Genomic DNA, 19,267 nt, shown 5'->3' with positions numbered 1-19,267 from the left:
TTAAATCCTCAGCTCAAAAAAAAAAAAAAAAAAGGTAGCAAGGTAGCATCTAGTCTACTGAAATGACAAAGTCTTTTATAAGGATTTATAATCATTATGGTAGCTATTCAGCTAATGCAAGTCAAGGTAACTCAATTGATTTTAATGGAGCTGTTTCAATTTACACCAGTCAGTCATTTGGCCAATTATGTCCTATTGTGATAAAGACAGAAAACTGAAGAATTTAAAATCTATCCTGGCTGTGACAGCTGTCTGAAAGCACTGGTTCAAAAATAACAGGCACTGAAATATTCTTGTTCATACACGTGTAAACGCGCTCTTTTTTTATTCATTCCTGTTAGCAAATTTCCAGCTTAACAATTATAGGCAGAAACCACTAGGTGCCAGTGTTACCCAGACATCAGGAAAAGGCTTTGTTAGAAACGTTAAAAACAACATGAAAGCCAATGCAGATAAACCCTTTAAATGAAAATAAAGCTTCTGCATCTTTTCAACTAAATAAGACTGCATTAAGGGTTTTGAGATGATTACTTTTCTAGAAGTAAAGACACTAAATTGATATGGGTTGACAGAAACCCACATCAAAACAACCTTATTTTGCAGGATACATTCTGTCAAAACCTCACATAACTACACAAAAGCTGCTGTGTCATCTTCAAGACCTTATGAATTACACCTAGGATCATAAGACAGAGCCAAAGTCTGCATTTTGCAATGTACATGCAGATCAAACATATGGCATGAATAGCAGTTCACTGCTAAGATCGACATTTTACAGGAAAAGCTTGTTTCAGATCAAGTGAGAATTCACATTCCAAGTCATACCTGAAGTTTGGTTTGACTCATTAGTATATACCAGAGTTTTCATTTGGGCTCATCTTCATCACTGTCATGGTCTTCTGAAAGCCTTTCCTGCTAAAAAAACTAGGAAATCTATTTAAGGAGCTGGATCCGCTAGAGACAGCTGATTACCGGTGCATGGGAGTTGCAAATGCAAATCTCTGACTAACCTTCACTCAGCTCATTTGCAAGAGATGAATCTCACTCATTTATCTTCAGACATCTACACTGTAACTGTTTACATCTATGCCAGTCATCCTGATTTTTTTGATGTAGAGAAGCAGTAATTTCCTGACTATGATTCATCTGGCCTATTTCAAAATTCACCTTAGCATAAGATGAACTGCAAAACAAACTTAAATGATTGATTAACTCAGGAGATGAGTTTTGCACAAAAGGCATCTTAAGTTTTGTTGATTAATCCAACCAAAATGATTTTGCAATGCTTAATTTTTAGTCAAATATAATGTTTTGCTTTTGTTCTTTCTACAGCCATTAGACTTTGAAACAAAGAAGGCATACACCTTTAAGGTGGAGGCCTCCAATCTCCATCTTGACCATCGATTTCACTCAGTGGGTCCATTCAAAGATACTGCCACTGTGAAGATAAACGTCTTGGACATGGATGAACCTCCAGTGTTCAGCAAGCCCACGTACACGATGGAAGTCTATGAGGATACACCGGTGGGGACCATTATAGGTGCAGTGACAGCACAAGACCTTGATGCTGGAAGCAGCTCAGTTAGGTAAGAGAGCTTTTTCTCCTTTAGTAGCTCTCTGACAACCCAAAGTGCTGCTGACAGTTGGATGCACTGGCAAAGAACTTAGTATGAAGAGATGAAATATACCTAGTCTGTCACTGTAACAGATAACTGATGCTCTGAAAAAATATTGGAAGGAAATGCTCGTTTGAGTGAATTAAGTGCTCAGAGCTTCGTATCGTATGGATCATGTAAGTTACCACACATTGACATGACTTCAGAGGTGGTGTGTTAAGACTAAGGAATAGCATGGTCTCTGGGTGTCACAACCCACTGGTAGAGGACGTGATATTTGCTATAAATTCTCCTTCAGTCTGACAAAGACACATGTCAGGGAACTCTCATGCTATTATCGTACCATCACTATAACTCTGACTCATAAGGTGTCAGCTAACAAGCCCTTAAATTCTTACAATGGACTTCCACAAGAGTGGTAGCCCTTAATTTTGTAAGGTACACTTCAATAAGTTCTCAACTCCCACAACAAGCTCCTTAAACCATGCTGGCTCACATGCCACAACGCTCCTCCAGAGAGACTGAGGGGGCCCAATCCATTACTTTTATAGTTAACCTGGTGCACACCTCTTACGTAAAGTAGATTTTTCACACTGTTTTGTTGGCACATGCACAGCCAGAATTTCTCCAGGAAATGAGTTGGCAGGTGGAAGCTGAGAATGAGTCTCAAGGTGGAGCAGGATGTTGGCTGAGAACAGCCCAGCCCCACCTCTGCACAATCCTCTCCTCTGATCACACCTTTCCTATAGCAATGCTCAGAAAGTTTGAGACAAAATATGTTTAGGTCTGGTCCTCTACACAGGGTCTTCCACAAAAATATCTCCAAAGTACAGTAGTGAGAAAGAAGGTTTTACTTGCTATGCCTGAGTTAGACCCCGATGGATGACAGAACTGTCCCTTTCACCACTTACTCTCTACATCTTTGAAAGAATGAATGCTCTCATAAACAATCATCAGATGTGTCTTGGCTGAGGCTATGGGGACATGATTGCTGACCAACATGCTGTGTTCAGCACAAGGAAACTCCTGCCAGGCAAGCCTCTCATTTATTGCTATAGCTTATTTTAATGAAATAAAAAGGAGGGGGGATCTGGTATACAAATGTAATACATTGATTTTGAGAACCTATTTATAGCCACATTAGAAAGATTAAAGTGAACCAGAGTCATGTACCAATAAGGAAGCTCCTTAAAACTTAGGCATGGTCTAAGATGTAGGCAGTTGTTAACACATACTTCCAGTAGCAATTTGTTCTGGGCCTACCTGACTTCAGGCCCTTTTTATCCCCAGATTTTCATAAGAAATATTAAAGACAGCACATGTCATCAATCTTTAAATATTAATGTTTATCAAATGGGACTATGAGAGAACAGGAAAATGCCACAAGTGTCTACCAAGCACATGTAAATTCATGCATATTTGATTACAAATTGAATTTGGACTTTTTAAATCCATGTTTATTAATTATGTGTGTTTTGGCTCAATACTTATAATCTCAAAACATACAATAAGCATGTTAGTTGTAATCACACGCAAAAATTTAACATACATCAGTGACTGTTTAGCTCTTGCTTTGTCAAGTCATGAATTTTTGCTTAAAACTATTACTATTGATGTTTGTTTCACTTGTTTTTAATATAATTTTCATTTTTTTAAAATATAGAAATGTATTTGTCCATGACTCTGTGACACATTCCTTCTCTGACAAAGGATCAAAACCTTCACTAACAAAGACTGAAGTCTGAACCTTTTTCCCTGGTGGTAGCCTATGAAAGAAAATAGCCCCAGTGAAGTCAATATTCTGTTGAAAACCATACTCTCTTGCAACCAGATAGAAGGCCTTTAATCACATTGTTGAGCAGTTTTTCATATGACAGTGGAATCATTTGGATGTATAACCAGTCTTCAGTGAGAGCTTTTTTTTTTTTTTTTTCACAAACGCTCCTAGGAGACTCAAGTGCTTTTTACTGATTCTGTATTTGCAACTACACAAGAAAAATAATTGCCTCTCGATGGTTTATCCACATAGTGTGTTCACTGGAATATTGAATCCTAAGCCATTTTATAAGGTCCATGACTACGGTTTTTTAACCCTGAATTCATTGCTTAAGTGTCCAAATGCCCATCTACAGTTAATACATTTTAGTCTCACTGCTCTTTCTGGTGACCCATTATACCAATAAGCTGCGTAGGGGGTCCCATAAATGCTCCCAGGGTCACATTTATGAGTTGATTCAGCTGGTTCATGTCCACAGAAAAACATGAACCATGTCCCAGAATGTTCTGGTGTTTTTCAGTGGTGTGACTTTGGGTACGTGTGCATCTACATGAGTTACATTCAGAGTCATATTTTCTACCTTTGCAGCAATGTCCTGCCCCAGTACAGCAGCTCAAATAGGTTTGCCCCTGTTTCCAGTTAGTCTTCTTCCACTGGGGCAGCCACCACCACAGGACATTAGACACCATCCAGAAGTCAGTGTAGAGATAGAATCCAGGGCACTTTTTTTATTCAGAGATCTCTAGAGCTAGTTGGATGGCTTTCACTTCTGCAAGTAGGTTTGCCTCTCCTTCTCCTTGTGTAGGACTCCACACAGCAGCTTACCACCTCCAATGGTTTCCTACCACTCAGAAAGATCCATCAGTAAATAGAGCATGGCCTCTTTTGTTTTGGGACAACTTGTTATATGATGGTGCTTCTTTGGCACTTTGAGCCACCTTCCTCCATATGGCCATTGTGCAAAGGGCATCCTCTGGATCTTTAGGGACTGTCTTGGGGTGATTTTATAATGATACTTTATTCGTCATTGTCTGCTTATGCCCAGAAACAGCTGCTTTCTTTTCATTTTTCTTTTTTTTCCCCTTGAACTCTTTCTGCTTTTTTTTTTTTCCTTTTGACTTTTTTTTTACCCATCTGGGGAGCTGGTGGGGAGGCTACCCCAAACTTGAGACCTCAAAGCAGCTGAACCAACATGAGAAAGGACACTAAAACCCACCAGCTTCTCCTTCTGCAAGGAGGAGACTAACATCAGAAAAATTCCCATCTATTCTGCCTGAGTGGCTATGCTAACTCCTGTTCCTCCCTTTCCCTGATATAAAGAGCAGCCTCCATGTTTGCTTCATGGCTGTCCTGTCTGGTGGGGGGTTAGGGTGAAGTTTTTGAAATTTCAGTATCTAGCATTTATTTAATGCTTATGGGCACCCTTTTGTTTTTTTCTTTGTTAATAAACAGTTTTGGGGTTTTTGGACTTTCACCTGCTAGGATTTATTTCTCTCATTGGCAAACAGGATGATCAAAGCCCTTCTCTCTAGAGGAAATGCTCATTTCAGGGCATTTTCTCCTAAAATTTGTCCCTAAACATAGACAGGGACACTATCCCTTTTTACTTAACTATAGAGCACTTCCAGGACTTCTTATTTCTCAAGGACTGGATACCTTAATCTGCAGTGATCCACCTTCCCGGGGAATTCACAAGATCTTCCTTAAATGGATTTTGTGCCCTCATGCTTTAGAGAGGTCATCTCTAGAGACTGCAAATTGCTCCTTCTTTTCCAATTTCTCCTTCAATTTCCCCATCTCTAGCAAGGGATTTCAGTTGTTGTGGCCTCATGACCTTCTAATTGTTGACTGTCAGCCCTGTTATCCCAGCATCACCTGGCTGGTGACTGTAGTCTTTCCGCAAGTCTCAAAGTTCTGATGAGGTCAAGGAACAGGTAACTTCAGGTTTCTATTTGATTTGTCTCACTCCTTCAAACTTATTTGTTGAATGACCAGCTTTTTCATCTGACCTCTCCTCTCTCTCTCCTCCTTCTCCTCCTCCTTGTTTTCCTCTTCCTCCCTTTCTTATCAATTATATGGACCAGTAGCTTCCCTTACCCATTATTTTGTTTCCACTGCTGCTGCAAGTACTGTAGTTGCTGTGGTTTGAGTCCCTGTGTCAGCCATAGTGTCCTCAAATGCAGTTTGGGTTCCTGCCTCAACTACAGTCCTCTGTGAGGTCTGAACAGTGGCTCAGCAGGCACAGGTCCAGCCCCAGCACAGGGCAAGAAGCTGCTGGCTTTCACTGGGGTGGGAAGGCACCCTTCCATCATTGACGGGTCAGTGCAAGGGTTGGTTACATGTTCAGGTGTAAAGTCACAGGTAACTGGAGGCAATAACCACCCTAGGAACCTGCCCAAATGCTTCCACATACCCTGACACCCAAAAACTGGATGTCTCAGGGCACATTTCAATATCTCCATACTCAAAGTGAGTCTTCTCTTACACCAGGACAACACCAGATTCCACAAATCCCATGGTGTGCCCATAGTACTCCTTAATACTATTAACAGTATTAAGCATCTTAAATAAGGGTGAGCAATGCCCATGGCAGCCTGCATTATAAACCCACTCACATCAATTTTGGGCAGGGAGAGGGAGATGTATTTCCTCATCATCCACAGAAGATAGCTCTCCCCACTAAACAAGGCTGCCATGTCAGGGCAAAGCACAGAGCTATAGTTTGTGTTAACACATTCCCAGCAAACGCAGCAAAACAGAGAGATAAGGAGCACAGCTGACAAACCTCATGTCCCACAAAGGAGCTTGCAACTAGATAACTGCTATTACTCTAGCATGCAATATCGAGATATAGATAGATAGACAGACAGATGGATAGATAGACAGACAATCAGACAGTCAGAGAGAGAGAGAGATGGAACTGCCTTTGTCTCTCTCCATGGGCACTAAAAAAGGTTGTGGTGGGTTGACCTTGGAGACATGCCACATGCCCACCAAGCCACTCTATCACTCCCCTTCCCAGGAAGATGGGGAGTGAAAATAAGATGGAAAACAACTCGATAAGGCAGCTTAGTAAAGCAAAAAATGGAGCTTTGTGCATGCATAAGTGAAGAGAACAAAAAAAAAAAAAAAATTTCCTCTACTTCCTATCAGCAAGGGGTGTTCAGCCACTTCCCGGGATGCAGGACTTCAACACACATAGTGATTTCTCTGGAAGGCAAACACTGTAAATGACAAATGCCCCCCCTTGCTCCTCCATTCCTTAGCTTTCATATCTTGGCTGATGTCATATGATATGGTCTATCCTTTTCATTAATTTAATTGGCATAGTTGTGTCCCCTCCCAGGATTTTGGGAAATGTTGGAGACACTGAGTTGATGCTATACCAGAGCTATTCAACAGTAGACAAAACACTGGTGTGTTATCAACACCTTTCTAGGTACCAATGCAGAGCACAGCACTGTGAAGTCTGCTATTGGAAAATGAATTCCATCTCAATCAGACCCAATACACAAATGTATAAGTATTCAATATTCCATAAGTTTAATATCCTCTAAATTAAAAAAAAAAAAACAACCAACCAAACAAAAAACAACAAAACAAGACCATAAGTTAGAAAAGTGTAAATGAGTTTGAAGGCATTAAATGTGTTTGCAAGTTCTTATTGTATCTTAACCAATCATGTTCTGTTAGCTACTTAAAATCTAGATGATCTCATAGAGCTAAAAAATGACTTAATCAATTTCATCGTATTGCAAAAGAGTCCAAGCAACTTCTGAGTAAATATACACTCAAAACAAATGGGGAAAAGCAAGTCATGCTCTTTGAAGACACAGCCCATACAAAGTACTGGTAGTACTACAACTACTGATTGTAGTCTCTCTACAAATTCATTCATTTTCTGTGAAATGTTTTCCTGGAATGATTTGCCTATTATGAAGTCTGTAACAGAAAAAAGAAATAGTCAACCTTCTGCCAAATAATAAAGACTAGGATAAAATCTGCACTGTATGCAAGAGAAGGCAAAACTCCAGAGAGCAATGTAAGCTAGAGTAGCTCAGATGAAAAGAAACAGTATTTGTTCCAGCAACAAAATTCATGTTATCAGACAAAAATTTTATGTCTGTTATGTTAGACACATCAGGAAGGGGGAGATAACTAAGGATGAAAACCGGACTCAGACGTTAAAGAAAAATGTTTTGCTGGAGGACATTGAAAATGGCCATATTATTTTTCTCTTTTCTTCTGTGACCAGTATCAAATTTTTAGACAAGTCAGAAACCTTAAAAGGTTTATTTTGTAGGAAGGTATTTGCTAGAAATGTTGGAGTGAAAGGGCACAGAGCATACATTTAGTAATGAACAGGAAATTAAGCACAAGGAGAAAAAGAGCTGCAGGTATTCAACACCTGCAAGGGTGACTGGCTTTGCAGCTGTTTTGGAACATTACCCCAGTGCACCTAATTTTCAAACTGTGTTAAATCTGGAGCTTATGTGTCTCAAGTGATCTGTTTTGTCTATTCCCATTTTATCCATAGTGCTTCAAGAACCATGTTAAGGTGAAGTCCTACGTACATTTTGGCCATTAAAAATCCCAAAACACTTACAAAAACAGCTCCGATCTCATTTTCTTCCCAAACTTCTCTAGTTTACAACAGTTTGAAGATGACTGGGAGGAAAAAAAAGCTGCTCTCCTGTAGTGTGTTGCAAGGCCTGTAATTTGTATCTACGCAAGTTTTTGGTAAAGATCCTTGTACTTCTGGAATGAGGGGTTTTAGGACTTCCTAAAAATCACTGTTTTATGTGTCCATACAGCATGAATGCTATAGATAAAGCTGTCTAAATAACAAGAAATTAGAAATGGAGGGCAAGACCGAATTACATGCAGTACCTCCTAGTGAGCTCCGTCTAACAGTATGTGAGAAGTTCAACAACTTTGCACTGACACGTCTGAAGTTGTCAGATTTCCATGGAGATGATCTTCTGGCATGAAGTATAAGAGGATTATTGTCCCTGATGTGAATCCCAGACAACTCTAATTAACAATGGGTTTCATATTCTGTGCCAAAACAGTGTCCTTCAGGTCTTCTCTGCTTGACTCAGGAGTTTTGCCTTATGAACTGAAAGAACCAATCAAAGGAGGAAAGCTGTGGGGACCATGCATTTCCTTGACCAAGTCCAGAGTCATGAAACTGTGATTTTAAAGTAGAAAGCCATGTGTACTATCCATAGGTCAGTCCTGTCCTCAGTATCTCAGGGATAAGAATTCCCTGCATGTGCTTTCAAAGGAATACTCATTTTTTTTTTTTCTGAACTAGTTCACAATGGTTCATACACTTTTATGAATATGATCTTTATTGCCAGAAAAATACTTTGTAATGTTAAGATCAAGAAAATAAATAAAAAGAAATCTTCCTGAATCCTAGAACACCATATCTAAATGTACAAGCACCAACAAGACGAATTAATGTAAGAATTTGACTTTTCAGTCCCAGAATTCTTCCAACTTTTTTATGCTTGCATTTTTTGAATTTATATATTCTTTTAAAAAAAAAGTCCCACCCTGTGACATTAAAATATATCTTACAGTTTCATACATATATAGAAAATTTGGGACATCTATTTCCAGTACCTTAAGCATCTTCATTTAATAACAGATTAAGTGACAGCCATTTTTTCTGTGTATGGTATCATGCTGGAGAGAAGCAAGCCAGTTTTGTACAGATAAAAGATGTTGGGATTCATGAATTTTGGTTCCTTTTCAGCTGCTCTGGTGGTTCTGCACACTTCTTGCTCTATTGCCTCCTGTCAGTTTCTGTTGCAATATTAGCTATACTCTATCCTTTGCATTTTATCAAATCCCTGTCACACACCCCACTTTTAAAACCTTTATTCCAAGTTCTAATTTATCCAAACTATTTAATTTTAATCTTGCAGAACTACTTCTCAGTTTCTGCTGCAGATGCCTTGGTATGCTTTTCTGTTCTCCTACTAGCCCACTGTTTTCTTATATCTCTTATGCTCTGTCTAATACCAGTCTCCTACTCCACAGTCTTTTTGTCTCCCATGGCTGGTTTCTGTATTTTTACTGCTGAATCATCTCCCATCAGCTTCATTGGTGTCCTGCTCTATCCTCTCTATCCTCTTCTTTTCTTCTGCTGAGGACAGACACCTTTTTTGATCTCAGTGTCTTGACGTATTTACTTCACTTTATTCCAGCTACTTTATCTTCTTTTGAAAACTATGGAAACTGGGTTTCCCTCCAACATTTTCTGTGAATCCCAAGGTATATCTTTGGCAATTATGTTTATTACCAACGTGTTTCGTGGGATCAATGGTTGGAGACAGGGACAACACACCAAAGCTTCCTATGACAAACAGCCTCGAGTTTATTCCTCCAGCTCCTTTTATAGGAGCTCCAGTTACACATGTGATTGGTTGAAGTTTTAGCCCCATCCAGCTCTCTGGCCAGTGATACATCTGCATTTAGAACTGGATGACATTGGCTGAGAGTCCCTGTGTAGATTGAATCCAACCTATCCTTGCTCACCCAAGGATAGGTTGGATTCAATCTACACAGGGACTCTTGCTCACTCAAGGATAGGTTGGAATCAACCATTCTAGGGACTCCAATGCCACATATACCAGACACATCTGCTCTTTTCTCACCATCCTCTCCATTCTCATTTGGCTCATTTTTTTTGTGAACACTAAGCTACCATATAATCAACAAGATCTCCATCTACCTACCTTCCAGCAATGCTGGGTATGATATAGGGCAATTAACTCCTACTTCTGGCTCCCACTGCTCCCCACGTTCTGGCTCTTCCTTTGTTCTCTGTTTTCTAGCTCCTAAACTTCATGAACTCAAGCAATCACATCCTTTACTCCACTGCCCTTTTCCTGTAAGATTTTCCCCTATGGTCCTATGTACTGCTCTGTCATTCTCTAGGTCTGAATGACCTGTCTTCCTCCTTAGCGACTGGGTGGTTTTAAGGAACTGGACAGAAAAGTGACTTTTCAAAGAGAGTGCAGAAAAAATATTTCTTTTCTGTGTATAAATTGTCTGTTGAAAGGAGCTGTTTTCTAGCAGCACAGTCTCTGCTTTACCTTTACCATGAAACAAAGTGTGAATAACAAATTATTGTGGCAATCCCCTTCATGTTAGTTTAAATTACTACATTTTATTTTGCACTTGCAGTAGATTAGGTTCATGCAGACAATTATCACAGCTCAGCTGGTAAGTGGCTCAGTTGTATCAATTCAGGATCTGTGGTACCTTGATTCAGTGATTGGCTTGGAGCTATTACAAAGAGAAACTACAAAAAAGGTGTGAATTTGTCTTAATCTTAAATCTATATACTTAAGGCTGAAGTGATCACACATGATCAGTGGGAAAGTTAAATGTAGTCACTTATTAGCCTCTGTGATGCTGCAGCAGGTTCACTGGAAACAGATGGAGTTGTGCGTTAAAAATCATTATTTGCAATTTTGGGACACATGCAGACTGACATTTTGATCTGTGTGGGTTTTCTCAAGACTGGCAGGAACATGGAGCAAAGTGGCACAAGTCAGAAAGACTGTGCTAGTGAAAAATCAGACCTTCCCAAATAAAAGACTGATGGGATTCATTTGACTTGTATAAATTTTCCTAGATAACTCCTGGATGCACTTGAAGTCCAGCAAGTCAAAAGCAACTGAAAACAAAGTCTAAACATGAGAGAGGCCAGTAACCTTTATTTACAGTCAGTAATTCATCAACTTACTGAAGCCTGTGAAAAACAGCAAGTGATCTTCTGTTGGCATATGCAGTCATATTACACTATAAAATGTCAGTCAGGAGATTGAACTGAAATAGATGTGTAGACCCAAGAAGTTTGTGGTCCAGGGAAGAGAAGGTTCAAGAGGATCTTAAGAGTTATAGAAGCACTTAGTGCATGTAGGAGCACCTGAAAGGAGGGTGCAAAGAGGATGGAGACAACTTCTCAGTGGTGTCTGGAGGCAAGACAAGAGGCAGTGGGCACAAACTGAAGCACATGTTTCCTCTGCATATCAGGAACAGGAAACACTTTTTGCTGTGATGTTAACCAAGCACTGGCACAGATTGCCCAAGAAGGTGGTGGGGTGTCTGTGGAGATATTAAAAAAACCCAAACAGTTGGAGTTAGTCCTGGGCAAGTGGCTCTTGGTGTCTCTTGAACTGAAAGGCTTGGACCAGATGACCTCTAGAGGTCCAACCTCCACCATTCTCTGATTCTGTTACATCCACCTTTAATAAGCTGGAACAGAATCTGTGGAGAATAAAGGCGGGGAATCATCTATGATAGCTAAAAAACTACTGTCAGCATTCATTGAAATAGTAAGAATACAGAACTGTAACAACAGATTATTTTAGAAAATAAGCCTGAAAATAGTGTGAAGGAAACAGCAAAGAAATTCAGCTCAGATAGGAAGAGAGAGGAACCAATTTTAGAAATAAATTATGAGACCTGATGTTGCTCAGGTCAGGCCATCAGCATGCAAATGGGAGTAAGGAGATGCTTATCCAGCAAATTTTGCCTGGTGTCCTCATGAAATTTATAAAACCTTTGAAAAGGTGACTTCATACTTATATTGACCTCTGTTGATCTTGCATTCCTTGATATAACAGAGGCTTGGGGAGGAGAAATGAAAGAGGAAAATGCAGCAGCTCTGCAGCATCAGGGCTGTTCTGAATAATTTCTTATTTTATAAGCACTTCATCAAATCAACTTCAAAGCAGCACAAATAAGCCTCCAATTCTTGACTTCACTGTTTCCCCTTGCAGATCCAGCTGAAAATCTGAGTCCCAACTGATGATCTAAGCAAGCAATAAATCTTCTACTGTGTGCTGCAGTTTTCTCTGGAGTCAGCATGGTTATTTTATTTGCTTTTTCTTTTATTATCTCAGCATCAGCATTTTAGTTCAGCTTTTTTGAATGGATAAAAATATAAGGTATTTGTTCAGATTTTGGTTCCCAAAGATATAGAAAATAGCTAATATTTACATATTTAAATGATGCAAATGAAAACAATCAAAGATTATTTATGTTGGCTATATGCCAGTGGGCCAGCTCTCCTTTGTCGTATTTATGATATTTAATGCCTTAGCACTTTATCAGAAGACAAAGTGTTCCAGGCCAGATATGGGAACAGCAGCCCAGGAAGCACCTCTGTCTTATCCTTTGGGTTTATGTCAGATGCACCCAAGTGCAAAATAAAGTTTAGGCATCTACTGAGGCTGACTATCTGATGGAGTCACAGCATCTGCTTTCAGCCTCTCAGCTTTCTTAAGGGTTGAAGTATTCATTCAGGTTTACTTGCTCCATCTTTCTGTACTCACTCTGCCCATTAGTAGAGATACTTCTACACATCCAGACACTCATCCCAGCATGCTCTTTCTCCACCTAAACCAGCAAAGCAAGAGCCCTTCTCTTCTTCACCAAGCGTGAGCTGTGCCCTCTGATACCTGGGTACCTTGGTGGATGCAGGGGGTGGGTTCTTCCTGCTATGGGCTGGATGAAAGGGGAGCGAAGAGACCATGGGCAGCAGGGCAAAGGGCAAATGCACACCTTTCAAATCAGGGTGAAATTATATTCAGGGTCTATAATGTGTAGTGCTGGTATAGAAAGTGCTCTACTGCTTTCCTACCATAGCAGGATTGACTGCTAAGCCGGGAGTGAGGGTGTTAAGTCCAGCATGCCTTCTGCTGCTGCTCACAGTCCAAAAACTAAGACTTAATTAAACTGCAGGACAAAGCTTTCCCTCTCCCTGGCTGTCTTGCTGTTCTGCTTGCTCAATGAAGCAGGAAAAATGATGTTGAGACTGAATAAAAACAATGCATTTTCCAAATGACAACAGCTTTTGATAAGATACTCAGCTGGTAATGAGAAATGCAGAGCAGACAGTGGAGCTGACTGGAGGGTCAGATAAGCAAATGAACAAAACCTTTAAAGGCAGAAGGAAGAGAAATCACAGGAAGTTGTAGACAAGCAGAATTGGCAGGTTGAAAGGGCTGATAACTGAACTGCAGCACATTTTAATTCCCATATTACCTACCATGTTTTACTAAAATTCCTATGTAAGATTTATAAGGCTTATGAAAAGTTTAACAGCTTCCTTCGCTTGACTCTGACCCATCATTAGTTTGGCTGTCTGTAGCCACTGCTTTCCTGTCAATTAATTTGGCATAATGGTTGATCTTCTCCAAAGGAGCAAAATGTAATTTATTTGCACTGATACTACTCATTCCAGACCAAGTAAGATACTGACTGCTAACACCACTAAACCTTCTACCTCCTGATTAAAATCACAGAAGTAGGGAGCCCTGTGTAAGGACTGCGAACCCAGTCAAGTAGTATGCCTAAGACAAACTGTTTTTTTCTTGTGGGAGTGAGATTGTTTCGTGAAAGGCATGAAAATGGCAGGCATGGAACAATGACAAGAAGCATTCATACTTTCTCCCAAGGTGTAACAATCCCTTCGTCCTTCTCTTAAGCATACCACATGATGGGCAGTATATACAACATTCATTGTGGGAGGGCTGAAGTACAGATCGCAGGATAGCTGAACTTTGGAAGAGGATACAGAGACAGCAACTTATTTGGGCTTCTGTCAAAATAATTCCAGAATTGTCTGTTTTTTAAGCCAAAACATTTTAACTATTGCAAAACTATCCTTCCTAAAAGACTATATACATTCCTTCACTGGGATCTTCAAAAGCACTCAGCGTGGACTATCACAAAAACTTTACCTCAGTGTATTGTACATTTGAAAGTTTCTGCAAAATCATGTAAGATTATGGCTTTTTGTGTGAAGTGCTGAATGAAAAATCATAGTAAAACAGACAGAAATATTTTGGTATGTCAGTGAACTTGGGGATGTATTTTTTTTTTTTTAGGTGTGTCAAGTGTGATGTGGTATAAAGACAATTCTGCCACTTCTATAACATCAGCCACACAGGCCATCTCTAGTTTTTGATACCTTGGAACAAAGCAGTGTCTCTGAAAATGTTCAGTGTATGCTCCCCTTGTTGGTTTTGTGTTATTATATGACAGTAAAGCCGACCAACATTGGCTGCTCATTTTTGGTTGCATTTTATTATGCAAACTTAGCATCACACTTCAGGTGGTTTTTGACATCAGTTCTGCAAGCACAAATAAGCAATGACCCGTTTGTGACATTGGTTAGGTCACAAAGCAGCTGAAACCAAAATACATTTTTACAAATTCTCCCTTTTCATTTGAAAAGGAAATTGCATTTGAGAGAACTACAGGATAATGCTGATTCACAGTAGGAAGGGAGGTCAGGATAGGACATAGCTACTTAGCCTGGAACAGCAGCAGAAGCCCTTCTGTGACTGTGCTGACTCCTTTCCACACTTCAGATAGAGCTGGGTTTTCTCTGTTGATGGTTTTTTTGTTTGTTTGTTTGCTTGTTTATTATTATTTATCTTCCATTTCTAGTATTTCTTCTAAAAAAAAGAAAAGCAAAACCAACCTATTTGAGACTGTTATGTATTGGCATGGGTAGGGTTCTTCTGGGATCTACTTGGTATCCATGAGATTACTGAAGGGATATCTTGAAGGGATATGATGAAGGGATATGATCTGACAGCAGACCAGTCCAAGTTTCCTTTGCTTTGATCTCTAATACCTCAGTAGCATTCTTAAGATCTTCAGCACAGGTACAGAAAATTTCTCCTGTTATTAAGGGAGATGGCTTAATAAATTATTTAAAATATATAAACAAAAATAATACCCCACAAACTAGTGGAACAGCATCTGCTATGTAAGAACCAAGTTAAGATAGGTACGAATGTATTTAGATTATGGTTTTATGTGAAAATAGGTAAATTTGATTGCATTTACTTCCTTCAAGCAGAATATCACAATATTAAACCCAGGGTATTAAAACTGGGAGTTCTGCACAAGAGAAGTCCTATCTCTTTTCATTACACTAAGAAATTTATTTCTTAGAATATTTTACATTTACAGAGTTTATCCATGTGCTTTATATAACAAGTACTTTTTTATAACAAGCACTTTTATTTTTTAAAATATCAAATATTTCACATATGTAATAGTGTGCATGCATACAGCACAACAGCTGCTGGGTTGTACAGTGTAAAGGGCACTTAAAAATTATTGCAATTGTATTAGCAGAGGACAACATGAATGATGTGCAAACCTGCCTGCTACTGTTGAGCAAGTAGTACATGACATTTTACTTCGTATTACAGTATTACAGAGGAGAAAAAAGATTCTTTAGCATTTCTGCTCCTGTAAAACTATGTGAAACAACATTTTCAAGTTAATAGAAAACGAAAAGAAACTGATTTGGGGTAATTTTTAAGTCAAAGGGAGATATGGAAAAGAAAATAAATTAATATAGTTCTGATTCAAATGCTGTAGCCCTGAGAAAGACTAAAGGTAATTTAACAATCCTACTTAGTCATAAATACTCTTATGATTGTATAATTTGGCACAAGAAAATAAAATGTTTTGTTAAATTTATTTTTACCTATTTGAACTTAATAACTTCTTTAGGCATGCATGGGTTACAGCAACAAGCAGAAAGCTGTCATTGTTGAGAAACTTTCCAGAGTGGACAAACATCTGGCAGACTGTGCTGATGAATTCTTGCAGCTGATGAGTGTCTGTGCCCTTGTGACGCAGCAGCTCACACAGAACATCTGACTCCTTCAGTAACCCTTTGTTCAGTAGGTGGCTGGGACTCTGAGAGCAGGGACTGATGTACTTTTGTACCATCTTTTTTGCAGTAAAAAAAAGCTGCTCAGAAATTGGAAAAGCTTATGCTGGAGTATTTGATTCAATATTTTTACACTGGGGACTCATTTTGAAAATTCTTGATTGCATCTTTAGCAAAATCATGGAAATCACTGCTCTGCATTGACTGGAATGGAAGATACTTCCAGTAACTGGCAGAAGAGTTTAGCACTTACCTTTGAGAAGAGCAATAAAGTTCTGACTTAGAGTTTCTCATATTTATGCATGTAAATATGGTGATAAGATTTGTTTGAGTTTTACACAATGATAACTCAGAGTGAATGGATTTAGAGTTGCAGGAAGGAAATTTTAGTGGCAAGATGGGATTTTGGAGCACATGTAACGTGTATCCTTCAACACATAGCATTCTCTAACTTTTTAAATTCTTTCAGGCTTAACTTGAAGTCTAAATTTCTTGTTTCTCATTGTTGGAGTGATTTACCTGTTTTCCTACATTTTATTAGCAACAATCTTAAAATGACCTGAAAACCATTGTTATACTTTAAAACATTTGTAACTTCACCTCATGATGAGTATGATTGGTATGATGATACTGTTTCCTATTTAGCAGAGTTTACAATTGCAGAGGCAAGAAAGGATTATAATTTCACCTTTCTAGAAATGTCCTTTACTCCATAGTCTCTATTGCATTACCCAGCTTGCCTTTTTAGTACCAAGTGACAGCACTTCTGTCATTCCTCTGGTATGCAGCATAATGTACATCACTGACAGAAAGATTTTGCTACAACACATAAACTTTCCCTTCTGAGTTTTGGTCCTTCACTTCTCTGTGTTGAAAAAAAAATCCTACCCTCCCCTTTTTTGCTGTTGAAGCTCTTCAGTTATCTGTAGGCTGTTATCCCTGTCTCCCTTTTTTCATCTCTTATCCATGCTAAGCATATGTTAGTTCCTTTAATCTTTCCTTATAACTTGGAAATTTTTAGACCCAAGACAGTTTTTCTTGCTTTTCTGTAAGCTTTCTCTATTTTTTTTATATTTATCTATTGATTTAATGACCATGACACAATTGTACTGTAGAGGTGTCATATTCTCAACATACAGTTACATGCAGAGATCTAATAATTTCAACCCACAGCACATGATTATTCTACTAATGAAAATTCCTCTGGGTTTTCAGGTAGTCTCATCACACCTAGAATCTCATTTATATTCCTCCAATCCCTTATCACTTTTGCCATTCCTGCTTTAATGCTTCTTTCATCTATTTAATTATATATGTATTGGAATTACAAAAAAATTGTAACCAATCACAATATCCAACTGAATTCTCTTAGCTTTCATTTATGTTCCTAATGTTTTTAGGCCACTGCTTTTTATTTCTGATATGATGGGTGGTATTTATATATCTTAAGTTGTCATAGACACAGAAATTCATTTAGTTGCAGTTTAATATTTAAATAAAACTTAAAGTGAATGCAGTTTAAACAACTTAAGGTCATATACACAATTAGTAATCTCTCACATTACAGAATTGTTATTTCATCCCTTACCTTTCTTTGCAATATTTTTCTTAAAAATAGCCTGTGTTGTAAGTCACTAGGTACTAGAGTAAGCAATGTGCTTTACATCAGCAAAGTGTGAGTTGAGACAAATTAAGGTTATTTTTGTAAAGCTCCTCTATCACCTGGTTATTTCTCCCTCTCTCAAAAAAAACCCCAAAAAAAAACAACAAAAAAACCCAAACAAAAACAAAAAAAAAAAAAACCAAAAAAAAAAAAAAAAAAAAACCCAAACAAAAAAAAAAAACAAAAAAAAAAAAAAAAAAAAAAAAAACAAACCAAACCAAACAAAACAAAACAAAACAAGTATAGGAATTTTATTTTTAAAGAAATGTTTTTTGAGCACAAAGGCATAATGATCAGAAACCATTAACCTTCAAATGCCTAATTTTGGATATTGCCACTACCTTTTTTATCTTTCACTTTATCTATTGTCTGTGCTTTAGCACTCTTTAAGGTCAATCCTTGAGTTTTACCTCTGTCATTTGGCCTTAATCCTCCCAGCACAGCTTTAAAGCAGTCTTCTCTTCCTCTAAAATACACACACTTTTAGATTTCTTACCTTGCTCTTTTCCTGGCTTACATTACATGACCATAATATCAAGAACAAACGTTTTCTGTGATAGGCAGGAGAAATCTTCCCCTCCACACTTTTAAGAGCAAAAAATACATCCCAAGTCCTAGGCTTCACAGCCTCCTTAGCATCCTGCCACCTCCCATCCCTTCAGAGCAAGTTGTCACACGGGTTTCTCCAGCAGCGCAGGACAGCTGTCCGGTTCTTTTATTCATGGCACAACAGTCTGAAGGCACTACAGTTGTCTGCTCAATGGCTCAGAGTCACTGTTATCCTCACAGGGATGACCTGCTGTCACTCATGCATTCAATAGCACTCCATCAAGCACTGCCATCTTCTGTGCTGCAGCAGGAGTCAGCTCGGTCTTCCTTGTTGTCCTTCTCTCTCTGAAAGGAGGTGAGCCCTCTTCTGTGGAAGTGTTCTGTGAGAGCTTGTGAGGGACATGCAGCCTCTCTGTCTAGCCAGGGTGAATGTCCATAGTTCTTGGAGCTCCTAAGAGGTCATTGTGGACTCTGGGTGAGCCTTATAGGCTTGAATCTTATAATTTTTTAAACCAAATTGTTCCATTCTATCTCTTCTATCCTACATGATGTCCAAATGCAGCTGTTCTTGAGAAAACTCTAGACAGTGTTAGCAAAGATATGTCCTTCCACACACTCCTTGCCTTCAACAATATCATCTGGAAAACACTTTTCTGCTGGAAAGAATATTCAGAAAGACATACATGTCACAATTTCTTCACTGACAGTGGATATGAATATCTGGTACTGAGACCTGCAAGGCAGGCCTGTTCAGGGACTTCTGAAAATAATTCTGCTTTGTCCTATATCAACAAGTTCTCCCCTAACTTTTCAAGGAAGGAAATGCCTCTTAGGATTAGTGCACTTATCCATGGTCAGTCTTGCAGGCACTCTGAGCAGTCAAATAAACCAACCTCAGTTGTTTCAAACTGCTAGACCATGACTGGAAGATCTAG

The 19,267-nt window shown here is 38.8% G+C and overlaps 1 protein-coding gene across 2 annotated transcripts in view; it reads left to right on the top strand.

The window, feature by feature from the left end:
• The window catches only part of CDH12 (cadherin 12), a 150,954-nt gene that overhangs the window by 112,223 nt on the left and 19,464 nt on the right, over positions 1-19,267 (top strand). For both annotated transcript variants that reach the window (XM_041475909.1, XM_041475908.1), the window contains one exon: positions 1,333-1,586. In XM_041475909.1, the coding sequence (XP_041331843.1) occupies positions 1,333-1,586 (254 nt within the window). The remainder of the gene's footprint in view (positions 1-1,332; positions 1,587-19,267) is intronic.

The sequence above is a fragment of the Pyrgilauda ruficollis genome, unplaced genomic scaffold (genome assembly GCF_017590135.1).
Source record: "Pyrgilauda ruficollis isolate IOZ18807 unplaced genomic scaffold, ASM1759013v1 scaffold37, whole genome shotgun sequence".
NCBI lineage: Eukaryota > Metazoa > Chordata > Aves > Passeriformes > Passeridae > Pyrgilauda > Pyrgilauda ruficollis.
This window is presented reverse-complemented; position numbering and strand designations above follow the sequence as displayed.